This window comes from Haliotis cracherodii, unplaced genomic scaffold (assembly GCF_022045235.1).
Source record: "Haliotis cracherodii isolate W230 unplaced genomic scaffold, xgHalCrac1.p SCAF_5, whole genome shotgun sequence".
NCBI lineage: Eukaryota > Metazoa > Mollusca > Gastropoda > Lepetellida > Haliotidae > Haliotis > Haliotis cracherodii.
In genome coordinates this window covers 6576071-6600081 of record NW_027266308.1, presented here as the reverse complement: position 1 = coordinate 6600081, position 24011 = coordinate 6576071, and the positions used below count along the sequence as shown (strand labels likewise).

The 24011-nt window shown below is 40.0% G+C and overlaps 1 protein-coding gene across 1 annotated transcript in view; it reads right to left on the bottom strand.

The window, feature by feature from the left end:
- Positions 1–7419: 7419 nt before the first annotated feature.
- The window catches only part of LOC139442898 (lysosomal cobalamin transporter ABCD4-like), a 35880-nt gene continuing 19288 nt past the window's right edge, over positions 7420–24011 (bottom strand). The window contains exons 10-18 of the mRNA XM_071223806.1: positions 23498–23581; positions 21347–21498; positions 19754–19864; positions 18121–18200; positions 17161–17197; positions 13060–13153; positions 12202–12278; positions 9336–9544; positions 7420–8111 (exon numbers count right to left, since the gene is read on the bottom strand). Of these exons, the coding sequence (XP_071079907.1) occupies positions 9348–9544; positions 12202–12278; positions 13060–13153; positions 17161–17197; positions 18121–18200; positions 19754–19864; positions 21347–21498; positions 23498–23581 (832 nt within the window). The 3' untranslated portion in view covers positions 7420–8111; positions 9336–9347. The remainder of the gene's footprint in view (positions 8112–9335; positions 9545–12201; positions 12279–13059; positions 13154–17160; positions 17198–18120; positions 18201–19753; positions 19865–21346; positions 21499–23497; positions 23582–24011) is intronic.

The following is a 24011-nucleotide window of genomic DNA, read 5'->3' as shown; positions in this document are numbered from 1 at the left end:
GCTTATAAACCCCCAGAAACATCATCATCCCCATGATATCCAATCGGGTTAATCTTATAAATGGGGATGTTATAATATCCCTGGGATTTTATATAAATATCCATGGACTTTTATTTAGAACTTCCAGTGACATTGTAACATGTGAATGTCCCTTGCAAGAGATTTATAAGAAATGTGAGGAATGATGAAAAATGATTTCTGTATTTTTCAGTGGATCAAATTTGCAACGTTCATGCCTGTAGCCTTGTGAGTGAACCACTAGCCTTGAGTGAACCACTGGCCTTGTGAGTGAACCACTGGCCTTTTGAGTGAACCACGGTCTTGTAAGTGAACCATGGGCCTTGCGAGTAAACCACGGTCTTGTGAATGAACCATTAGTCTTTTGAGTGAACCACTAGCCTTGTGAGTGAACCACTAGCCTTGTGAGTGAACCACTAACCTTGTGAGTGAACCACTAGGCTTGTGAGTGAACCACTAACCTTGTGAGTGAACCATTAGCCTTGTGAATGAGCCACTAGCCTTGTGAGAGTGAACCATTAGCCTTGTGAATGAACCACTAACCTTGTCAGTGAACCACTAGCCTTGTGAGTGAACCACTAGCCTTGTGAGTGAACCACTAGCCTTGTGAGTGAACCACTAACCTTGTGAGTGAACCACTAGCCTTGTGAGTGAACCACTAGCCTTGTGAGTGAACCACTAACCTTGTCCGTGAGCCACTAACCTTGTGAATGAACCACAAGCCTTGTGAGTGAACCACTAGCCTTGTGAGTGAACCACTAACCTTGTGAGTGAACCACTAACCTTGTGAGTGAACCACAAGCCTTGTGAGTGAACCACTAACCTTGCACAAGCCTTGTGAGTGAACCACTCACCTTGTGAGTGAACCACTAGCCTTGTGAATGAACCACGACTTTGTGAGTGAACCACTAGCCTTGTGAGTGAACCACTAGCCTTGTGAGTGAACCACTGGCCTTGTGAGTGAACCTCTAGGCTTGTGAGTGAACCACTAGCCTTGTGAGTGAACCACTAGCCTTGTGAGTAAACCACGGCCTTGTGAGTGAACCACTGGCCTTGTGAGTGAACCACTAACCTTGTGAGTGAACCTCTAGGCTTGTGAGTGAACCACTAGCCTTGTGAGTGAACCACTAGCCTTGTGAGTGAACCACTAGTCTTATGAGTGAACTACTAACCTTGTGAGTGAACCACAAGCCTTGTGAGTGAACCACTAGTCTTATGAGTGAACCACTAGCCTTGTGAGTGAACCACTAGCCTTGTGAGTGAACCACTAACCTTGTGAATGAACCACTAGCCTTGTGAGTGAACCACTAGCCTTGTGAGTGAACCACTAGCCTTGTGAGTGAACTACTAACCTTGTGAATGAACCACTAGCCTTGTGAGTGAACCACTAGCCTTGTGAGTGAACCACTAGCCTTGTGAGTGAACCACTAGCCTTGTGAGTGAACCACTAGCCTTGTGCTGAGTAAGAATCTCCTTGTCAAGTTCACTGTACAAGTCTGCCAGGAAGAGAATATTTTACACCTGTGTCCTTAGGCTCATGGAAAAGTATGTTTGAAACATATAACTGTTCATAAATATTGTTTCAAATTTCTTTTGGGGTTTGTAAGTCAGACAAAGCACTTCCCCTCTGGTTATATGAGATTTTAACCACTCAATCTCAAATAAAACCTCGCAGCAAATGTCCCTAGGATTTGGGTATTAAATCTCATAAAAGCCCTTTATCCTACACTAACGACAGTCATAGCTGTAAAAATGCCTTGTGGAACGTGGCCCTGTAATTACACAACACGCACCAAATAAAAATGAAGCAAAATAATAAGTGTATATAGACAATCACTGGAAGTGCCTTTCTCATCCTGTACAAGTCCCCTTAAGAGTCACTGACTCTACCGTTTTGGCAGGGTCGAGTGAGTGAGTGAATATGGTTTAACGCCGCTTTTAGCAATATTCCAGCAATATCACGGCGGGGGACACCAGAAATAGGCTTCACACATTGTACCCTTTGGCAGGGTTGATAAATAATAACAGTGCAAGCTTGTTAACATAAACAATTGATAGTAACTTTACCAGTCATTCTGTATGGATTTTGCACTTGTAGCTTTTCATTTTGCTTATTATCCAATAACGATTGATCAGGCAAATATAAATAAAATAAATGCATGACAGTTTAATTGTATTCTCTTATTGTGACATTTGGCTTAAGTCTGTAAACAGAAAAACAAAAAAACAACTCGCCTCAACTGGTACACCTTCCCATAGTCTTACAATCTCATGAATATATTCTACTTTACTATTTGAAATGTGTTTTAATTATTATGTCTTACAAAATCCCTGTGCCCAATGATGTACACAGCACAGAAACAATAGACCCTGTGGCTCACCTGCCATTTGATCATGAAGGTCGTGTATTCAATCGTGAACAAGACCATGCATACAAAAGTAAATTTCTACATAGACGTCACAACTGCAGGTATATAATCATCTTCTGAAGGCAAGGTCGTTACCTGACTATGAAAATCCAGTTTCCGACCTTGCCAAAACTAGGCTGGAATTCTGGAGTCTGGCTGGACTAAAGAGTCTATGCATAGCCCAATCAAAATCGCGTAACAAACTAGACATCCAGTTTTAAAGAACATGGATTTCAACATGCAGGTTTCGGTCGACAGCAGGATGCCAAGCATGTGTACCGCCAACTGGGGGTCGACAGATATTTGCAAATCTTTTCGTGTTTATACTTTGGTGTTCAGGTGATTTAAGACCTGTTTCATTTCAATATAGATCTTGATTATCGATCAGATCACCTTGACTAGTTGCCATCATTTTGTTTGAAGCAAATGCAAGTGATATGAGAGAAGGAATCTGATTGGTCAACAGGAGGGACATAGAAGGGACATAACTTGTAATAACTACTGGTGGCGCTATCGAGCCCAGAAATTCCAGCCTAATTCAGCAAGGGTAGGAACTGGACTTTTACAGTTAACGCCCTTGCCTTGGGAAGATGGTACAGCGTGTTACACACGGATACATGAATACACATTGGTACATAATGGTACATAAAGGTTGGACGGACAATGCCTCCTGACATCACCTCTTTCAGTCTTGTATAACCATTAACAGTTGACCTGCAGCCCCAATGGTTGTTTTGTTGTTTTATGCCGCACTCAGCAATATTCCAGCTATATGGCCGCGGTCTGTAAATAATGGAGTCTGGACCAGACAATCCAGTGATTAATATCATGAGCATGGATCCACGCAATTGGGATCGATGACATGCATCAACCAAGTCAGTGAGCCTGACCACCCGATCCCGTTAGTATCCCCACACTAAAAGGCGATCGAACTAAATGGGATCGAGTGGACAGGCTCGCTAACTTGGTTGATACATGTCATCGATCACAATTGCCTGGATCGATGCTCATGATATCAATCACTGGATTGTCTGATCCAGACTCGATTATTTTTCAGACCACCGTCATACAGATGAATATTGCTGAGTGAGGCGTTAAACAACAAACGAACAAACAAATATTGTCTGATGAGTATCTTGGAATAATATCAACAAAGCAAATTCAAGTAAAAAGTGAAAATCTTGAATATTCTGTACATGTTAAAGCAAGCAGTATATCAAAGATTTAAATTTCTTCCGTACCGTATACAATGCAATAAGGGGGGAGGGGAGGGATGGGGAGAGAAGGAGGAGGAGGGGGAAGGAAACTTTCTTTTCCGACAGAAGATTTCAGTTGTCAGGACATCAAGGCACAGAATTTTGCTTCTCTTAAAGCAGTAGCCAAACAAATATTCAGAGCTCCAGATAAGCTTTTGGTGTTGTGGGTATTTTACCCATTCATTTTAAAATCATTGGGTATCAGTAATTCTATCTGCGTATTCAAATTTCTGTTACCCACTAGTTTTTACACATGTGGGTATTTAAGTTAAATATTTAAAAACACTATTCATCTAGTCCCTGCGGGTTTGAGAGCTTTATAGGACTCAAAAATACCACGATACTTCCACAAGAAAGTGTGATGGCAAATGATCATGATGTGACTGTCATCGTGGAGTTTGGCAAGGTTGACGGAATGCCCGTTTATAATTTCAAAATAAGTCACTGATTTGCTAATCGAATACGCAGGGTTACTTCACAATATTTTGATGATACGCACAAGTTTTATTTTTGTAGTGTATCTGTAATGTTCGTTGCGTATTTGATACGCTTGGATTATATTTTACTGCCTATTTCTGCATTTCTGATGCGTATTTCACGCAGATACGCAGCTTATCTGGAGCTCTGAATATTTGGGACAAACTCAAAACCAATGGGGTCATAAGAGTAACAGTACAAATACCATATGTCAATTCAGTGATTTGTCTTACCGTATTCGACGTAATAAGCGCCCAGGGCGCTCTCAAAATTAGAAATAAGAGCGCTTATTAGAATATTATTTTGGTAAATGGTGAACATAAATTTTGTGGTCTATGCTGACAGCCTGAAATGTTTATATACGACAGATATATTTTTTCAGAATTTAATTGCCCATAATTAAGGGTACATATAACACACGAGTGCGTATAATACACGAATAAATAAGTCTTGTGTACATTGGTCAATTGGAAGGGGTGCTTATTGGGATTGTTCACTAGCCAATATATTAGCAAATATCGCCATGGGCGCTTATTACGTCAAATACGGTAAATGTGAATACATTAATGTGCACTCGTTTTCTTCCTCAGCTCCCTGAGGAGTATACAACCCAAGCAGCTCATGAGGTGCTAGAAGGTTAACAGTCCCATTACCACTATCTAAAAAACATATTTTAGAGACTGTCTTGAAAACAGTTAAAATACTTAATGTCAATCAAAGCCTGCCTACCACAAGCTCTGTATTTGAATGAACACCCAGACTTGATTGACTCAGGCTAAAGACATTCAGTTCATACCAAGATTTAATACAAGTAGAAGATAAAACCAATGCAAAAAATACAAGTAGGATGAAAACTCCAAACAGTTATGCTCTTAAGGAACATCAAGTCCAGATAATACTAACATAACAATATCTACCATATTCGACGTAATAAGCGTCCTGGGCGCTCTCAAAATTAGAAATAGGGGGCTCTTATTAGAATATTATTTTGGTGAAAAAACAGAGTTGAAAGATAAATTTCGTGGTTTATGCTGACAGCCTGAAGTGTTTATGTAGGACAGATATATTTTTCCAGAATTCAACTCCCCATAATTAAGGGAGCATATAACACACAAGTGCGTATTATACGCGAATAAATACGTCTTCTGTACATTGATCAATCGGAAGGGGTGCTAATTGGGATTGCTCACTAGCCAATATATTAGCAAATATCGCTGTGGGAGCTTATTAGAGGGGGGCCCTTATTACGTCAAATACAGTATTTGGAATAGAGGATTTCCATAAGAATGCATGAATGACACCAGCAGGCCTCAAAGTTTACATTTTTACCAAGTAGCCATATGGCTACAAGTATTTTTTTCCAGGTAGCCAGTGGTAAAATCAAAAAGTCAAGCCAACATTGTAGGTAGCCAAAGGTATTTGAAATGATCTTTTATCAAATAACTTTTATATGTACAAGTCATAGCACTAGTCTTGGAATTGTATATAAGTGGAAACTGTACATGCTGTACTTGAGTTTTGGTATTTGTGACTTGAGCAATGATACAATTTATGTTACTAGATTATAGAGGAATATTCCTGCTTATCCAATAAACTATCAACTAAAATAAAATACCAATTACATTAATATTTATGCATTTCGGTTCATTGTTGACTTTAGGAGGAATTATTTGTAAGTACAATCAGTAGCAGACATGTTTATTTTTGTGTCTACATATGTGTAGCAATAGAATTTAGTCACCACAAGATATTTTTGAAGGTAGTCATTTGGCTACCTCAGAATTTTAGACAGTAGACAAATTGAAATTTAGCTCGCATTGGCCACCGTTTTAGTCGCAACTTTGAGGCCTGACCAGATGATCTGATTAATGAAACTTACCCTTGAAGAGAGAGTTTGGACCTGAGCAACTACAAAACATTCATTGGTCTAACATGGTCAGTTCCTGCTGCCGGGGTCTCCATTCTGGGACCAGAAAGTCTTTGTTCTAAGCAAGCACTGCTTGCATCAGTAAATACACTCATTTCATGCCTTTGCATTTAGTGAAGAAAATACATATTGTCACGTTTTACAATTTCTGACAGTTGACTAGAACAAATACCTCTCTGAAACAAAACAGCATCCTCCCTCACTGACACATTGTTAAACAAACAAGGACTAAATATATAATGAAAACAATTCTTTGTGACACGATTCTTTCATACTATTATGCTGCAGTTGATATGGCATGATAGTTTAACAATAGTAACAAAAGAATCGGGTAGTCCTTAACTTTCATTAGTAGTATATTAACATTTCTCTCAGACCAGCAACTATTAAAGTATTTATCCTGTCTGTCTAGTGATCTACTGACAACTTACTTCACATAACTGACGATACATCTGTGATTCTATCACACTTGCCATTCATACAGAGGGCAGTTAGGGATATCGGGGGGATATCTCCACTGACGTGCTCTGGTCTGTCGTGCAAGTCACTGTAAATCTTGAAATCAAGGCAAGCGTGAACATGCGTATAGTTGACAAAGTCATCTATATCTCCGCCCATTTTAACACGTAATGGTCCCAAACCAGGTAACTGACCCAACATTTCTCTTAGCCCATGTCAAAATAGTTGCAATGGAAATTCTAATATAAACATTTCTAAAACTCCTTTATATCAAATGGCACTAGTTCAGTATCGCTTCATATATAGACATGCAATGTTTGGCTAGGAAATATTTAACAGTTTATTTGTTATACTCCTTAAATAAACAAATCCTATATTAAAACTTAAATCCAACTTGTCTAAAAGTGCTATATATCAAAAGGCACCAGTTCAGTATGTGACTGGTAGACATGCAAAGTTTTGTAAGAAAGTATTTAACGGTTTTTGAGTTACGCTCTGGAAACGAACACCACCCCTGTAGAACTTAAGTCCAACTTATTGCCATGGAAACGTGAAAAATAAAAATTTATAAAATTCCTCAATAGCAAAAGGCACCCGTTCAGTATGTGCCTAGTAGCCATGCAAAGTTTTGTAAGAAAGTATTCAACAGTTTTTGAGTTACGCTCCGGAACTTCGTTGGGGCGGGGGATAATTAAATGCGAATAATGCGAGTGCTCTTTGTTCGCATTAATGAAACTTCACATTTATGTCTCCAAAATGAATATCAGCAATAAGATGGCCTCACTGCACACTTTGGATAGCGGAAATACCAACTTGAATATATACACAAACATGGTTTTTTGAAAAGCACTTGTAACAAGTACATAACAATGTCATTTAAAGAATAGGAATTACACAATAGGCATCCGGTGAGTTATCATTGCATGTCAAACTAAGCATCATTGACCACTCCAATGAGTGAACTATTGTTGGTTCAATTACTTTATTGCCTTTGAATTTCCTTAGTGCCGGTCAGCAAAATAAGTATGATCTGTGTGTTGTTTTTAGGAAAACACTGTTTATTGTTATTACGGAAGTGCTTTACTCAGCGCTAATAAGCGGTGCTATTTGCCGTTTGGTTGGATTAAGGTAAGGATGTGTATCATTCCACAGGGGATGGGATGAGGGGAGTCGCATTGATTCTGGCTAGGGGTCAGTAGTCGTATTAATTTAGAGACGCATTAATTTCAAGATTTACAGTTTATTCTTAAATTATTTCAAGTGTTGTCAGTCCTTAGGATCTGTGATAACAGAATAACAAATACAATAAACCACACAAAAAATCCACCACATTTACAGCACTTTTTCAAAAACATTACTAACATTTAATTCAGATCGAATTGAAATAAACTTTAATAAAATAAATTAACATTATTTCAAACAAAACAAACACTAAAGACATGGAAAAATAAAGATGTTACATTTCTAGTCAACTCTACTTGTGAAAATGATAATTCTAAAGTGTATGGTCTTGAAAGACGTCGGGCTGGAATTGTTTCCTCCGGGGGGCTGATTCCTGGCCTTCTGCTGGTAAACAAATAGAACATAACTGAAATATTCCAACAGTCCCACTACCACCAATCTCATTAAAAACACATCTAATGCCCCCGTTTCACTACGACCATGAATATCCTGAAACACCCCGAATCGGAAACTTTCGAAATTCGTGATGATTCGGCCAATAATGCAAACTCTCGTGGAGAAATCAGTAGGAGGTACGAAGCAGTTACGACAAAAGTATGACAGAGTTACAAAAACTCTTGGCTTATCGGGTTGAAAAATATGAGGAATGCCAGGAATGGGTTGTGAAACATGTACGAATTACAAGATTTAGTACGGATCATGCATGAATTGTAAGATTCATCTACAACTAAGTTACGAATATGCCGAATGCAGAACGATTGCAACGAATAAGATACGACTAAGGCTAAATAAAAAATATTCTTGGTTCTCAGTGAGTGAGTGAGTGAGTGAGTGAGTGAGTGAGTGAGTGAGTTGGGTTTAACGCCGCTTTTAACAGTAATCCTGTTATATCGCGGCGTGTCACCTTAATGTTGGAGGAAAGCCTAAAGTGATGCAGTCTCAGATGTTTACCACTTCAGTGAAACCCACGAGCACGGGTATGGTGCTGACAAACCTAGAAACATAATCGGGATTCGAACCCACAATCATATGTTTCTGGCATTCCTAAGGGACGCAACTCTGGGCCCGTGTCCCCGGGGAATTGATAACAGCAATCCACAGAAATCACAACATTGATCATTGAAAGTCTGCCGCAATATATGAATCTATTCTAGCGCTATAGAAATTACCAATTATTTATGTTATACGATAATCTGCCTACGATCTGAGTATATGCCAATATTTGGCCTATTTCTGGAATCTGCCATCGATATTAAATTCTGCAAGGGATCCAAGTCCTACATGTATGCAGTCAACTCTCGCTTATCCGGACACTTGTGTTTTCTCAAATATTGTCCAGATAAATGAGTTTCCAGCTGACCTGACTAGATCTTCAGCAAACCATGCTTGTCGTAAGAGGCGACTAACAGGATGGGTGGTCAGGCTCGCTGACTTTGTCGATGCATGTCATTGTATCCATATTGCGTAGATCTATACTTATGACATCAATTACTGGATTGTCTGGTTCAGACTCGATTATTGACAGACCGCAGTAATATAGCTGGAATATTGCTGAATGCCGCATTAAACAACAAACAAAACACCAGGTTATTCACAAGAAACACCAACCAATATTCCCAATCACGCGTTAATGACATCCTGTCTGATTGGGGTCATGGTCCAGCCTCCTTGTCCATCGAGATGGAGCTCCATGTCATGGAATCTCCGCACACTCTCTCGATGTCCGACACTCATGACCGTGATGTTGAGCTCCGCGCACTGCCGATACAGATGTTCCTCAAGGTTCACACCTATCTGACTGGTGGACTCATCTAATGCTGAAAATATAAGCAACAACTGAGTGAGTGAGTGAGTTGGGTTTAACACTGCTTTTAACAGTATTCCAGTTATATCACGGTGTGTCAGCTTAATGTGGGAGGAAAGCCTGAAGTGATGAAGGTCTCAGACGTTTACCACTTCGGTGAAACCCACGAGCACGGGTATGGTGCTGGCAAACCTAGAAACATAATCGGGGCGAACCGGGATTCAAACCCACTATCATAGGTTTCTGGCGTGTCGAAGGGATGCAACTCTGCACAGCGAATCGCGGCTTAGACAACTTGAGTATATTGGTCATACCTGCTAACCTTCAAGTGAATGAGGCTGCTGCCGTGGCCTAATGTTAGAAAAACTCCGCGGAGAGCGGAAGGTCCGGGATTGGACACCCCAGCCGCGTCATACCAAAAGATGTTAAAAGATGATACTTCTTGTTTCCCTGCCCGGCATTAAGAGGCAAAAACAACGACTGGTCAGTATACTGTGTCTGAGTAGTGTATTCATGTTAAACTGAGGCATGGTATCTCAGTGGGCTAGCACTTATTTCTAACCCTAAGTGTAATATTATTAGTTATGCAGCGTTAGAAATTGGCACCAGTCCTATAGTCCTTGCCAAACTGCCCAACAGTAAAGGTATCCTAAGTGTTGCAATATCGAGTAATGACTGCTCCCTATCATATCACAATCCAGTACAATAACTGATCCCTGTACATCCGGGCTTTTTAAGATCATGGCCTCCGAGAGTAAAGTGTCAAGTCAGACGCGATTCTTGTTGTCTCTATAATTAGTGTTTGGATAACACGGGATATTGAAACACTAAGGACTAGTAGAAATTGGTCCATTTTAAGGGTTTTTCTATATGTTATCATTAGAAGGACTAGTGGACAAAAACTGTTAGTTTCTAACCCTGGTTATGGTGTCTTTAGTTGCCGTATAAAGTGTTACGCTTCGCCCAATATTTTTCTGCTAACCTAATATGACACTGTATACGGCAACTAAAGACACCATAACAAATTTATTATGCTGAAAAGTTTACACTATTTGGTATCCATACCACACATGTCATGTCAAAACTAACACTTACAACCTAAGTTAAGGGTCAAAGGGAGACTACTCTTCAAACCTCAGAGGCCAAACCTTGTTGATAATTTTAACTTTATATAATCTTCATTAAAGTCAGGAATGTGAAAAAAATTTATACATAAACGTTCTTGCACATCAAAATTAATGATACTAAAACACAAAACAGTGTCGAATAACAAATGTCTGTTCCAGAATTTTCATGTGAAATATGTAAGGTGGGTGTTGGAAAATCCAAAATGGCTGTTAATGATGGTATACGGTCTCATTTTAGGTCAGTAACAACCATCTTGTATTTTTACTGACGATATATGCGGGCTCATATAGAGTTAGTAGTTCTTCTCTCTCATTGGTCAATCTCACTTTGAGGCATAACAAGGGCAAAAGTGAGCGTGACTCACTAATACCCCCGACCCGCCTAGTGTGTCAGTAGTTTCAAATTAAATAGCTAGGATAGGGTTAGGGTTAATTAATAAAAAAATGGAAAATTAATAAAAACAATTTTTTTTTCTTTTGACTGCACCCCTCCATATGACACAGATTATACATACTAAGTTTGAGATGAATCCCCTGAATAGTTTAAGAGAAATCGCACGGACAAAGTTGACGGACGGACAGACGGACGGAACCTTGGTATAACTGTATACCCCCGACCTTTTAGGTCATATGCCCAGGCAAACAAGTGGTCGATGGCGTCAACCATCCACAACGTCTATACATGATGACACCCTGGAGCCATCAGCCAGGTCACCCCGGACACTCACAGGACACTAGGGAGCTATTCCAGAATAACCACAGGCTTCAGAAACCTGCACAAGTCAACATTTTCAACATGAAAAGTTGTTTTCACCTACATGAACTGTCAGTCTGTGGTCAACTTGAAAAGGGGTACGAGTGATCAAGCAAATATTGTATTACGTAGCATCAGCAATTTAGCAGCCATTCGCAGTGAGCCTGTTGGCATTATGGTAAAACTGTAAGAATATAACTTTTAATAGGACTGGGACAAGTCAAAATTTACTACCCGGGTACCCACTCCCATATTACCCGACCCTACCCGGGTACCCACTGTAGGTCTCAGGAGATACAAAATGTCCGATTGGGAATTTTTTTTACCACAGCACTTGCAAAACGTATTTAGATACATGTATCATACACTGACGTTGACTTAAGTTATATCTTTATTCAACCATATGAAAAGTCAGAAGGAATGGGTGCACAGTCAAAAAGAAATGCGAACATTAGTGACTTGTAGTGTAACCATGGAGTTCTAGATAGTTTTTGTCATTAAACTACCGTATATCGCTGTGTATAAGGTGACTCCACGTATAAGACGACCCCCCTGTACACGCCTTCAAAATCAACCCAAAATCCTATACTCCGTGTATAAGGCGACCTGGAATGACGCACATCACAAGTGCGCACACAAACCTTATATATGCAATAAAAATATGTATATCTTATGCGTATATATCACATGACTAACCACGGGTCCGGGTAGTTCTGTGGGTACCCGGGTCCTCCTCAATACCCACCCAACCCGGGGAACCGAGTTCCCGTCCCAGCCCTAACTTCTAACCTGCAAACGGAGGCTGATGATAATACAGTCTGACGAAGGCCAGCCTCTGCATCTCTCCTGGGGACAGCTCATCATACCTGGGAGACAACAAGAACACACATTATTATTATTTTTAAGCCTTTAAAAAGGTAACTCATTTTGATGAATTCAATACTTCACAAGTGAAATCTGCAGCAGTGTCATTTTGCCCTTCTACTTCGTGTCTCCCAGAGTTTCAGGTCAACATCAGTGAGTGTTGTGCATTATTTGATCCATATGGATTGTTGCAGGCGCTGACCGTAGGGATGGTGTTGAAGTTGTCTGTGACGATGTGTCTGGGTCTGCTCCCCTACCTGTACCTCCCCGTGTCTGCCTGAAGTGATGCAGGTCTCAGACGTTTACCACTTCGGTGAAACCCGAGCACGGATATGGTGCTGACAAACCTAGAAACATAATCGGGGCGAACTGAGATTCGAACCCACAATCATAGGTTTCTGGCGTGTCCAAGGGACGCTACTCTTAATAGCGAATCGTAGCGCCTTAGACGACTGGGCCACCTGTGCCCCCCAAAAGATGTTAAAAGATGGTACTTGTTGTTACCCTGCCTGCATGGCAATCAGCATAACAAGGACTGGTCGGCTCCTAGTCAGAATACTGTGTCTGAGTGGGAATTCATGTTAAACTGCGGCATGGTATCTCAGTGGGCTAGCACTATAAAAATCGACACTTGTCCGGACAAGCACATCCCAACCCAACACACATCCACATTGCTATAAAAGTGCAACAATCTTGGACGCGACCTTAAACCCCATTTCACTTCACCTCACCTAATAACCAAGCATATTGTTTATATCTCAACAATCACCCTTTTACACTCACCAGTTCCAGTCCACAGCAACATCAAGCCCTCCAATCCTGTCAATCAGGTATTTCAGACCTACCAAATCTAGATATTGGTACATCTTGTCATCATCTGAAAAACAGTGTGCAAGTTCAGAATGTGAACATTGACATTCATAAATTAAGTTGATAGGTCAAAGGTGAATTAGATACTCATGACCTTGGTTCAAAATTGAGTGAGTTAATATTTACCGTCACATCGGCAGTATTTCAGCCATATCGTGACGACCTTGGTTCAAAAAGTCTTAAAGCTGAATGAACATATCAAATCTTATGCATGTGACTTAACAGGTCAAATGAAACCCAGCAGAAAAAAAATATTTAAACTGGCTTAGGCTTAAAAAAAATAATAGAACTGACTTATTGCTGCTATTACCATATGCAGCTCACATGTAAAGGGAATTAACTGCATGCTCTATTGGATTGCATTGTTTTTAAGTGTTAGGATTCTTATATTTTGGGGGGAAAATGGAAACCAAAATAAACATGCAGCAGACTTTATGATGATGCTGGCGGTGCCTGAGAACCATTATTTTTTTAGCCTTATATTTCTGTGAACCTTCACGAGTCCACTTTATTCAATTACACCTGTTTCCAGGGAGAACATGAACATCACTCTCAATGTTAAGCTTCGTTCTCTAATTTTCAGGATTTTATCACGAAAATACAAGTTGTAGACATTTCCTTTTATAGGATATCTATTAATGATTGTAAAAATACCATATCATCTTCTTAATGAAAATCTTGGTATGCTGAGAGTGAGTGATTACTTTGGTATAAGACCGCTTTGAACAATATTTCAGTTGTATCATAGAGAGTAATTTTGATGGAAAATGAAAGTCCAAAGTGATGCAGGTCTTAGATGTTGGTTAGTGAGTGAGTGAGTAAGTGAGTGTGTATGGTTTTATGCCACTTTTAGCAATATTCCAGCAATATCACAGCGGGGGACACCAGAAATGGGCTTCACACATTGTACCCATGTCGGGAATCAAACCCGGGTCTTCGGCGTGACGAGCGAACGCTTTAACCACTAGGTTACCCGACCGCCCCTAGATGTTGGTGAAAACCATAGGTACGGGTATGGTTTGGATAGAAATATACTCAGGGGTAGTGTGGGTTTCTCCACAGAAAACAACATCGATGTTAGATAACATGTGAGTGAGGAACAAATCAAAACACATTCTTGTTCAAGATGTACAGCATGTCCATTATACGATATATTTCTTTTGTCAAACCTGAAGACGACTTTTAAATCAAAATTCTAAACATCTAAATTATTGTGTCTTTTCCATCTTCATGAGTCAAGGAAGTTACTGGATATAGAAGTCCAGTTACCACCCTTGCAAAACTAGGCTGGAATTATGGAGTTATATTTTGGCTGGACTGACGAGTCTATGCATTGCCCAATCAAAACTGTGCATTCATAAATTGTTGTGCAGATTTTTGCTGATTGCAGGAATTGCAAAGCATTTGAACCTTCAACTGGGTGTGACAGATATTTTCCAAATCATTTCATGTTTTAAATCAAGGTGCTCAAGTTCTCTGATGCACTGAATAAGGTAAGACCCGTTTTATAACAACATTGATCTTGATTACCGATCAGGTTGTCTTGACTGGACACCATGATTTTGTTTGAAGGAAATGCAAAGAATTTGATAGGTGGAATCGGATTGGTCAGAAGGAGGCGCTACGTTCGAGCCACGAAATGTCAGCCTAGTTCGGCAAGGGTGGAAACGCGACTTTTACAGTCAGTTAACTCCCCTGCCTCGGGAAAATGGTGCATGAACATTAAAACTGTTGTTATATTCACAAACCAATTCTTCGTTGCAATCTACCATTTGTCAGAAATTTCAAAATAAATAACACCTCTATATCTCACAATTTTTAATCTTCCTAGTACATGTATTAAATTAATTGAACTTGGGTAAATTGTGCTGGTTTTTTTTCTTTTTGAATTCTTTTCATGAGTAAAAGCTGGCACAGTTTGTATTGCCTGTCCTCAACATGCGCAACATATATGCCCGGTAGCCACATGCTTTGATGCCTAGATTCAAGTGGGTGAGCCGTCTGGAAGTAAGTTGGTTTGGTTGGCTGGTTTGTTGTTTAATGCTGCACTCAGCAATATTCCAACTATATGACAGCGGTCTGTAAATAATGGAGTCTAGACCAGACAATCCAGTGATTAATATCATGAGCATCGATCCACGCAATTGGGATCAACAACATACATCAACCAAGTCAGGGAACCTGACCACCTGATCCCGTTAGTCGCCTCCTACAAGCATAGTTGCCTTTTACGGCAAGCATGGGTTGCTGAAGACCTATTCTACCCCGGATCTTCACGGGTGTGAGGTGCTCTAAGCAGTTGCAGTTATCAGCATGGTCAGAGGGCACAGTGAGTTAATAGCATGACTGATGTTCACACCATGATGTATGGTAAAACAGACAGGTTACGGCTGAATGATGCATACCGGTAGTTCTTCCTGGGATCACCTGTCACCAGCCATTGTGAGTCATCTCTAACGACAAACATGAAGAACTGAGGAACGGAGAGTCAACTAGAGGTGACGGCATTTACTAACTAGAGAAACAGACCCACAAGCCAGCACTTCCTCAAAGCTTAAAATGTTTTTGCACCAGTAGACCATGTCCATGGTGCATGTACAATGCTTGTTTGCTTGTTTGTTTGTTTGTTTGTTTGTTGTTTAATGCCACACTCAGCAATATTCCAGCTATATGACGGCGGTCTTTCAAATAATCGCGTCTGGACCAGACAATCCAGTGATTGACATCATGAGCATCGATCTACACAATTGGGATCGATGAGATGTATCAACCAAGTCAGCGAGCCTGACCACCCAATCCCGTTAGTCGCCTTTTACGACAAGCATAGTCGCCTTTTACGGCAAGTATAGGTTGCTGAAGACCTATTCTACCCCGGATTCTTCACGGGTCGCATGTACAATGTACTTTGAGTCCATTGGTTAGCTTAATGTTCAACGCCACACTCAGCAACATTCCAGTCCAAAATCACAACTTCCAGACATGGACCTTATTGAGACAACTTTAAGAACCAACAATCACCAAAGTCTCAGGACTGTGCATATAAAGTGAGTGAGTGAGTTTGGTTTTACGCCGCTTTTAGCAATATTCCAGCAATATCACAGCGGGGGACACCAGAAATGGGCTTCACACATTGTACCCATGTCGGGAATCGAACCCGGGTCTTCAGCGTGACGGGCGAACGCTTTAACCACAAGGCTACCCGACTGCCCTAGTGCAAATAAAAGTGCAAAAGTAATTAACTGATAATAAATGATACAGCATTGTTTCACAATGGTCCATTGGTTGGTTTAGTGCTAAACTCCACACTCAGCAATATTCTAGTCCAAAATCATTGCTTCCAGACCTTCATTAAGACAACTTCTTAAGATTCAACAATCACCCATGTCTTAGGATTGTGCAAGTCAAATATTGCAGCAATTAACAGCAATTAACAGCAATTATACAGTTATGTTTCACAACCTCAAAGGTAACCTTGATCTTTGATAGACATAGCACCAACATCATATGTGGTAGGATTTGTAAAGACACGCAAAAATAATTTTTATCTCTTTGACCTTCACAAAAGACTTCCCTAGGTCAAGGCCATAGTTAACTTTTTTTGACAGGGGGGGCAAATAAGATTATGCATTTCTTATTCAAGTTAACTTTCACAAGGAAAAATGTTTTCTATAAAAAATCCAGGGGGGCAAAACGAATTTTCCAGGGCCATTTGAAGGAGGCCATGGAAAAATAATCTCTGATGTTAATAACATCTAACAGTCAAGTGAAAAATTGCTGGCGGTGGCTGTGAAATTCCACAAAAACTTCTATATGACAAAGAAATAAATGTCAGAGGTACGTGACACATTGTTATATAGTCCCATTTAATACTACAGCAGACGCTATCAACACTGGTCTTCTTGTCTTTTATTCAGAGAGGACTGCACAAGAAAACACAGTAAAAGAGTAAGCAGTGTTACCTCTCTGACATTTATTGTGCTTGAAAGTACTAAACTATCACTCGACAATACTCACATTGAACACATTCATCACTCCTCAAAGGGTATATGATCTGGAAGAAAGAATACGCATTCTTAACCACAGAATAAATTGTAAATATTAGTTAAAAATTAAACAGAAAATGTATTCAGTTACCCTGGCAATAAACGAAAAGACCTCAACACTCAAAATAATTCAGTAATCTACTGATTAAACGGGAGGGACGGAATACTCATAGAATAGACATGAACTAATTAATGTCTGTCATGTCATACTGCCACACACCTTGTAGAGTGAGTGACTGAGTATTGTTTTTCGCAGCGTTTAGCAAATATTCCAGGAAAGGGATGAATGTATTAGACTTAAATTACTTGCAACATGTCTATCACGTCCATACTGCCACACACCTTGTAGAGTGAGTGAGTGAGTATTGTTTTTCGCCGCGTTTAGCAAATATTCCAGGGAAGGGATGAATGAATTAGACTTAAATTACTTGCAACATTTCTAGCACGTCCATACTGCCACACACCTTGTAGAGTAAGTGAGTGAGTATTGTTTTTTGTCGCGTTTAGCAAATATTCCAGGAAAGGGATGAGTGTATTAGACTTAAATTACTTGCAACATGTCTATCACGTCCATACTGCCACACACCTTGTAGAGTGAGTGAGTGAGTATTGTATTTTGCCGCGTTTAGCAAATATTCCAGGGAAGCGATGAATGAATAAGACTTAAATTACTTGCAACATGTCTATCACGTCTATACTGCCACACACACTGTAGAGTGAGTGGGTGTCTATGGTTTGTGCCAACGTGGGGAATCGAACCCAGGTTTCAGCGTGACAAGCGAACGTTTTAACCATGAGGCTACTCCACTGCGCCCCACACTGAAGAACACCATCAAGGATTGACTTTATCCACCTTAACAACTTTCCATACTTTTATAATCAATACTTCAGGACCCAAAGTAATAAACATCTTCGTAACACAAATACATACCTGTTCCCTCAGAGTACCGTCAGTGAAGTAGGGCCTCTGGGGAAGGTAGAAAACAGCCTTGGATCCTTTTGCCACATGTCCTGCAAAACATGTTTGTATTTTACATCATCATAAACAGTATTTCAGTTATACCATGGCATGTCAGCTTCATGTGGGAAATGATGATGATGATGATGATGATGATGATGATGATGATGATGATGATGATGAAGACAACAACAACAATACCAAGAACAATAAGAAGAAGAACAACAATAACAATAATAATACCAAAGGCTAAAAAGAATAATAGTCTTGGTTCTCAGGCACCGCCTGCATCAGCATAAAGTCTACTGCACATTTCGTTTTTATTTCCATTTTACAAAAAAATATAAAAATCCTAATACTTAAACAAAATGAGATACACTATAGCACACAGTTACTTCCCTTTACATGCTCACTGCTTAACTGCGCACATTTCGTTTTTATTTCCATTTTCAAAAAAGAAAGAAATCCTGAAACTCAAAATCAATGCGATCCAATGTAGCACACCATTTCTTAACTTTACATGCACACTGCTTTACTGCACATCTCGTGTTATGGTCATGGCGGCAGTAGGAGTTTGTATGCTTGTTTATGTAGGAGGGCCCTTTCCCAGGTTGATGGTACACAACTGTTTATTTGCTTACATACTAGTTTGAGCAAGCAAAAAAAACCACCTTCCCCCGCCCGCAATGTGTTTTCAAAAGTTATTGCCTGAGAACCAATTCTTTTATTTTTTGAAGCCTAGCAGTCATGTTACCATCTCAATGTAACCAATCATTCATGAGTAGGAATATGGTCCTGGCAAGTCATGGATCAAAATCATTTTCCATGCCTGGACCATTACAAAAATGGCCCACCAAAATGCTTTTCACATGGAAACTCGTATTTCCATTTGGCTGAACTCTTTCTTAAAGTGAGTGAGTGAGTATGGTTTTACACTGCTTTTAGCAATATTCCAGCAATATCCCAATGTGAGGAATCGAACCTGGGTCTTTGGCATGACGAGAGAACGCTTAACCCACCAGGCTACCCGACCACCCCTCTTCCTTAAATCTATCAACCAGCAAACTAAACCACTACATGTACAAAATAATTTTTTCAAGGGATATATTTTAATCGCTTAACCAGGGGAATATTTAACAAGTGCAAAAGTGAGCGTGGCTCACTAATACCCCCGACCCGCCTAGTGTGTCAGTAGTTACAAATTAAATAGCTAGGATAGGGTTTGAAAAATTCATAAAAAAATGGAAAATTAATATAAACAATTTTTTTCTTTTGACTGCGCCCCTCCATATGACACAGATTATATGTACTAAGTTTGAGATGAATCCACTGAATAGTTTAAGAGAAATCGCGTGGACAAAGGTCTCAGACGGACGTTAGGGTTTGAAAAAAGGCAAAAAAAATTGAAAATTAATTAAAACAATTTTTTCTTTTGACTGCACCCCTCCATATGACACAGATTATATGTACTAAGTTTGAGATGAATCCACTGAATAGTTTAAGAGAAATCGTGCTGACAAAGTTTTCGGACGGAGAGAACCTTGGTATAACTATATACCCCCGACATTTTATCGGGGCCGACTCGGGGGTATTAAAAGAAACGTACCAGTAATGCTTGACCACAGGCCATTGATGACTCGAAGCAGGGAGCTCTTCCCACAACCGCTGTCGCCAGTAACTAAGATGTTGATCCCGCTCTCCAGCTGGAAATTCAGATCTAAACACATCCAACAGAACAGGCTTAGTTGTGATTTCTGGAAATAGTCGGATGATGGCTGAGAACAAAGAGTTCTAAAAGATTGGTTTGTTTGTTGTTTAACGTCGCACTCAGCAATATTCCAGCTATACGACGGCGGTCTGTAAATAATCAAGTCTGGACCAGACAGTCCAGTGATTGATATGAGCATCGATCCATGCAATTGGGATCAATGACATGCATCAACCAAGTCAGCGAGCCTGACCACCCGATCCCGTTAGTCGCCTTTTATGACAAGCACAGTTGCCTTTTAAGGCAAGCATGGATTGCTGAAGACCTAAGTTCTAATAGAAACAGACACATGAATATAAATGGTTTGAATGATTTACCTTATAACCATCAGTAACAAAATGAAATCTTAAAGAATACATTAACAACATCTATACACCCATTACAATAGTTTGGCCCAGGCGATCGGCAGTCCAACTACATGATTCAGGTCACCCAACAGCTCCTTTGTCTGCAGGCTAGAATATTACATCAACAGATGAATCTGGCATTTAATGAATGAATGAATTAATTAAAAGCACAGCTACACCGACTCACTTTTACCCCAATGACAGTATGGCACGAAGGGGCGATTTGATATTGAGGGTGCAGGTTTGGGAGGAGGTACTTAAGTAAAACAAGCATGAATCATATCCCCCACCAATAAGACATGTTGTGTACAAGACATTAGCCCTCCAGGAACAAGCACTACCACCAATTCAGCGTCAAAGTCGGTGCTATGGAAACTTGAAATGTTTTTGAAAATCCCAAACTTTCAAATGACATCAGTATACCACTACACCTATTTATGTGTCAAATTTGGTGAAAAAATATTATTCGTTTTTCAAGATCTGCTCTGGAACAGTGCACTACCGCCATTTTCATTCCAAGTCCAAGTCGTTGCAAGGAAACATGAAAAATATTTTTTTATAAAATCCCCAACAATCAAAAGGCACCAGTTCACCTATCAATATTCACTAGACCTATCAATGTGCCAAGTTTGTTTAAGATATCTCTCATGGTTATTGAGTTCTGATCTGGAAACAGTCGGAAGGACAGACAGCACCCATTCTTATATCCCTTCTCGACTTTTCTGTACTCACTTCTGGATGAGGTGGGGTGAAATGGGGTTTAATGTCATGATCAAGATTAATGCACTTAAACTGCACTATGTTTTGAGTGTGCATGTGTGTGTGCGTGTGCGTGTGCGTGTGTGTGCTTGTATTAGTCTGCACTCAGGATGGTTTTATAGTGCTAGCCCACACAGATACCAAGTCACAGTTAAACATTAATACCCCACCCATACCCCACCAGACAGTCCTGTTTTCATCCCCTTAATCCGGAGTGCCAGGCAGGGCAATTAAGCACCATCTTTTAACGGGTTTCTTTTTTAACACATGCCCAGGGATCGAATCTCTGAACCTTGTGCTCTCCGGGCAGATGTCTAGTACTCACTTCTACACAGTATTTGGGATGACTTTGGTGGACCATATGTGACGTCCTGCAGTCTGAGTGCCGTGTTTGTCTGGGACACTGTGTCAGCCGCATCCTCAAGGAATTCTCTGTCAGTGTCAAGGTTAACGTCAGAGAGAGGCACCAGATCAGAACTGGAGGAGACGACAGGTGCAAGACAGACAGTGAGTGAGTGACTTGGGTTAAACGCCGCTTTTAACAGTATTCCAGTTATATCACCGCGTGTCAGCTTAATGTGGGAGGAAAGCCCAAAGTGGTGCAGGACTCAGACGTTTTACCACTTTGGTAAACCCACAAGCACGGGTATTGTGCTGACAAACCTTGAAACATAATTGGGGTGAACCGGGATTCGAACCCACAATCATAGGTTTCTGGCATGCCCAAGGGATGCAACTCTGCACAGCGAATCGCAGCGCCTTAGACGACTGGGCCACCCGTGCCCCCCAGCAAGACAGACAGACAAGTACAGTGATTTTCCCAGTGAGCACACAGGTATCTCTATAAATGTTAATTCTTAAACAGACAGAACACATCAAAGTTAATACTTCACTCATAACATTTGACTATTATTGCATATAACAAATAATATATTTGGGGCAACACGTTCTTGGTAAAGTACAAATTCTTGTTTTTTGGGGGGTTGAGTTCGATCCAGGATTCGAACCCACACTGCCAGAGTGAGGCACCTCATCGCCAGCACACAAAGTCAGCGATCCACAAAAATGAAAGTCCGACAACTGGTAGTCTAGATCACATACTTTGTGTACCCCTCCGACAAGTGTAAATTGGCATGGCTCTCATGGCTGAAAGGTATGAATACACAATGCCATTTAGAAAGTGGTCAAATGTAACCAATGTTATATTTTGGATACAACTTTCTTAGTAAATTAAAAATTCCAGTACTTTTTGGGGTTGAATCTCATGTTACATTTGACCACTTTCTAAATCGCTTTGTGTATTCATAATATTGCATACAGATGATCTTTATTTCAGTTGATGTATTTTTTAACCAAATTGCCGCCAAAAGGTAATATCAACAACTGAAAAATCATATATTTCCATCATGAGCCAAAATACAATATGAGACAATGAGGAATTACGGAGGATCTTTCCTCAATAAAATAACCATTATCATAAGTCATTGCCACTTTTGAGGTCTTTGATATTTTGTCTATATAAGAATTAACATTTATGGATACATTAACATAAAAATGGGTGAGCACAGTGTTTACATCCACGTAGCAAACTATAGAAACTTACACTGCTTATTTAATCATTAACTGTAGACAATACAAAATAAATTACCTTGATCAGTGCAATAATGCAACACAAGCCCCTCCCACTCTATTATCAGCCAATCAGGAAACAGCAGTCTGTTAATGGGCATGGCCTATCGTGTTATTAGGTTTATGGTCACATAAATGCAAACAAACAAGTGCAAAAGTGAGCGTGACTCACTAATACCACTGACCCGCCTAGTGTGTCAGTAGTTACAAATCAAAGAGCTAGGATAGGGTTAGGGTTTGAAAAATGCATAAAAATAATTTTTTTCTTTTGACTGCACCCCTTCATATGACAAAGATTATATGTACTAAGTTTGAGATGAATCCACTGAATAGTTTAAGAGAAATCGCGCAGACAAAGTTTTCAGACGGACATTAGGGTTTGAAAAATTCATATAAAATGGAAAATTCATAAAAACAATTTTTTTCTTTTGACTGCACCCCTTCATATGACGCAGATTATATGTACTAAGTTTGAGATGAATCCCCTGAATAGTTTAAGACAAATCGCACATACAAAGTTTTCAGACGGACATTAGGGTTTGAAAAATTAATAAAAAAATGGAAAATTAATAAAAACAATTTTTTTCTTTTGACTGCACCCCTCCTTATGACACAGATTATATGTAGTAAGTTTGAGATGAATCCCCTAAATAGTTTAAGAGAAATCGCACGGACAAAGTTATCGGACGGACGGATGGAACCTTGGTAAAACTATATACCCCCGACATATTGTCGGGGGTATAATAATCTGGTTAACAAATCAAAAGCTACGAATCACTTGCAGTTTATAAAAAAATGGATCTCCGGAACAAGGACAGTTTCAGCACCTGTCGGCCATTAGTCTCACCTGGGCATTGTCTCCTCCAGGAAACTGTAGTCCTCGGACTGTGCATCCTTTAACCGACCCAGCACTTCGAACAGCTCTCCAACCCTGGCAGAAATATACAGGTTGTGATGACACCATCTTACCGAGGCAAGAGCGTCCACTAGCCTGTATCGAAGTCTTGTTAACTTGGCTTTGATACATGCTAGTGGACACGCTTGCCTCGGGAAGATGAGATGACACATACATGGAGACAACTATGCCCAATATCCAACAGTCAATAAAAACAGCCGGAAACAAAGTGTCTACGTTCAGTGTACACGCTTCTATGGTTTCTTTCTAAACATATACCGCATTCGACCCACTCAGGGCGCCCAGGGCGCTCTCAAAATTAGAAATAGGGGGCTCTTATTAAAATATTATTTTGGTGAAAAAAAAAACAGAGTTGAAAGATAAATTTCATGGTTTATGCTGACAGCCTGAAATGTTTATGTACGGCAGATATATTTTTCCAGAATTTAATTGCCCATAGTTAATG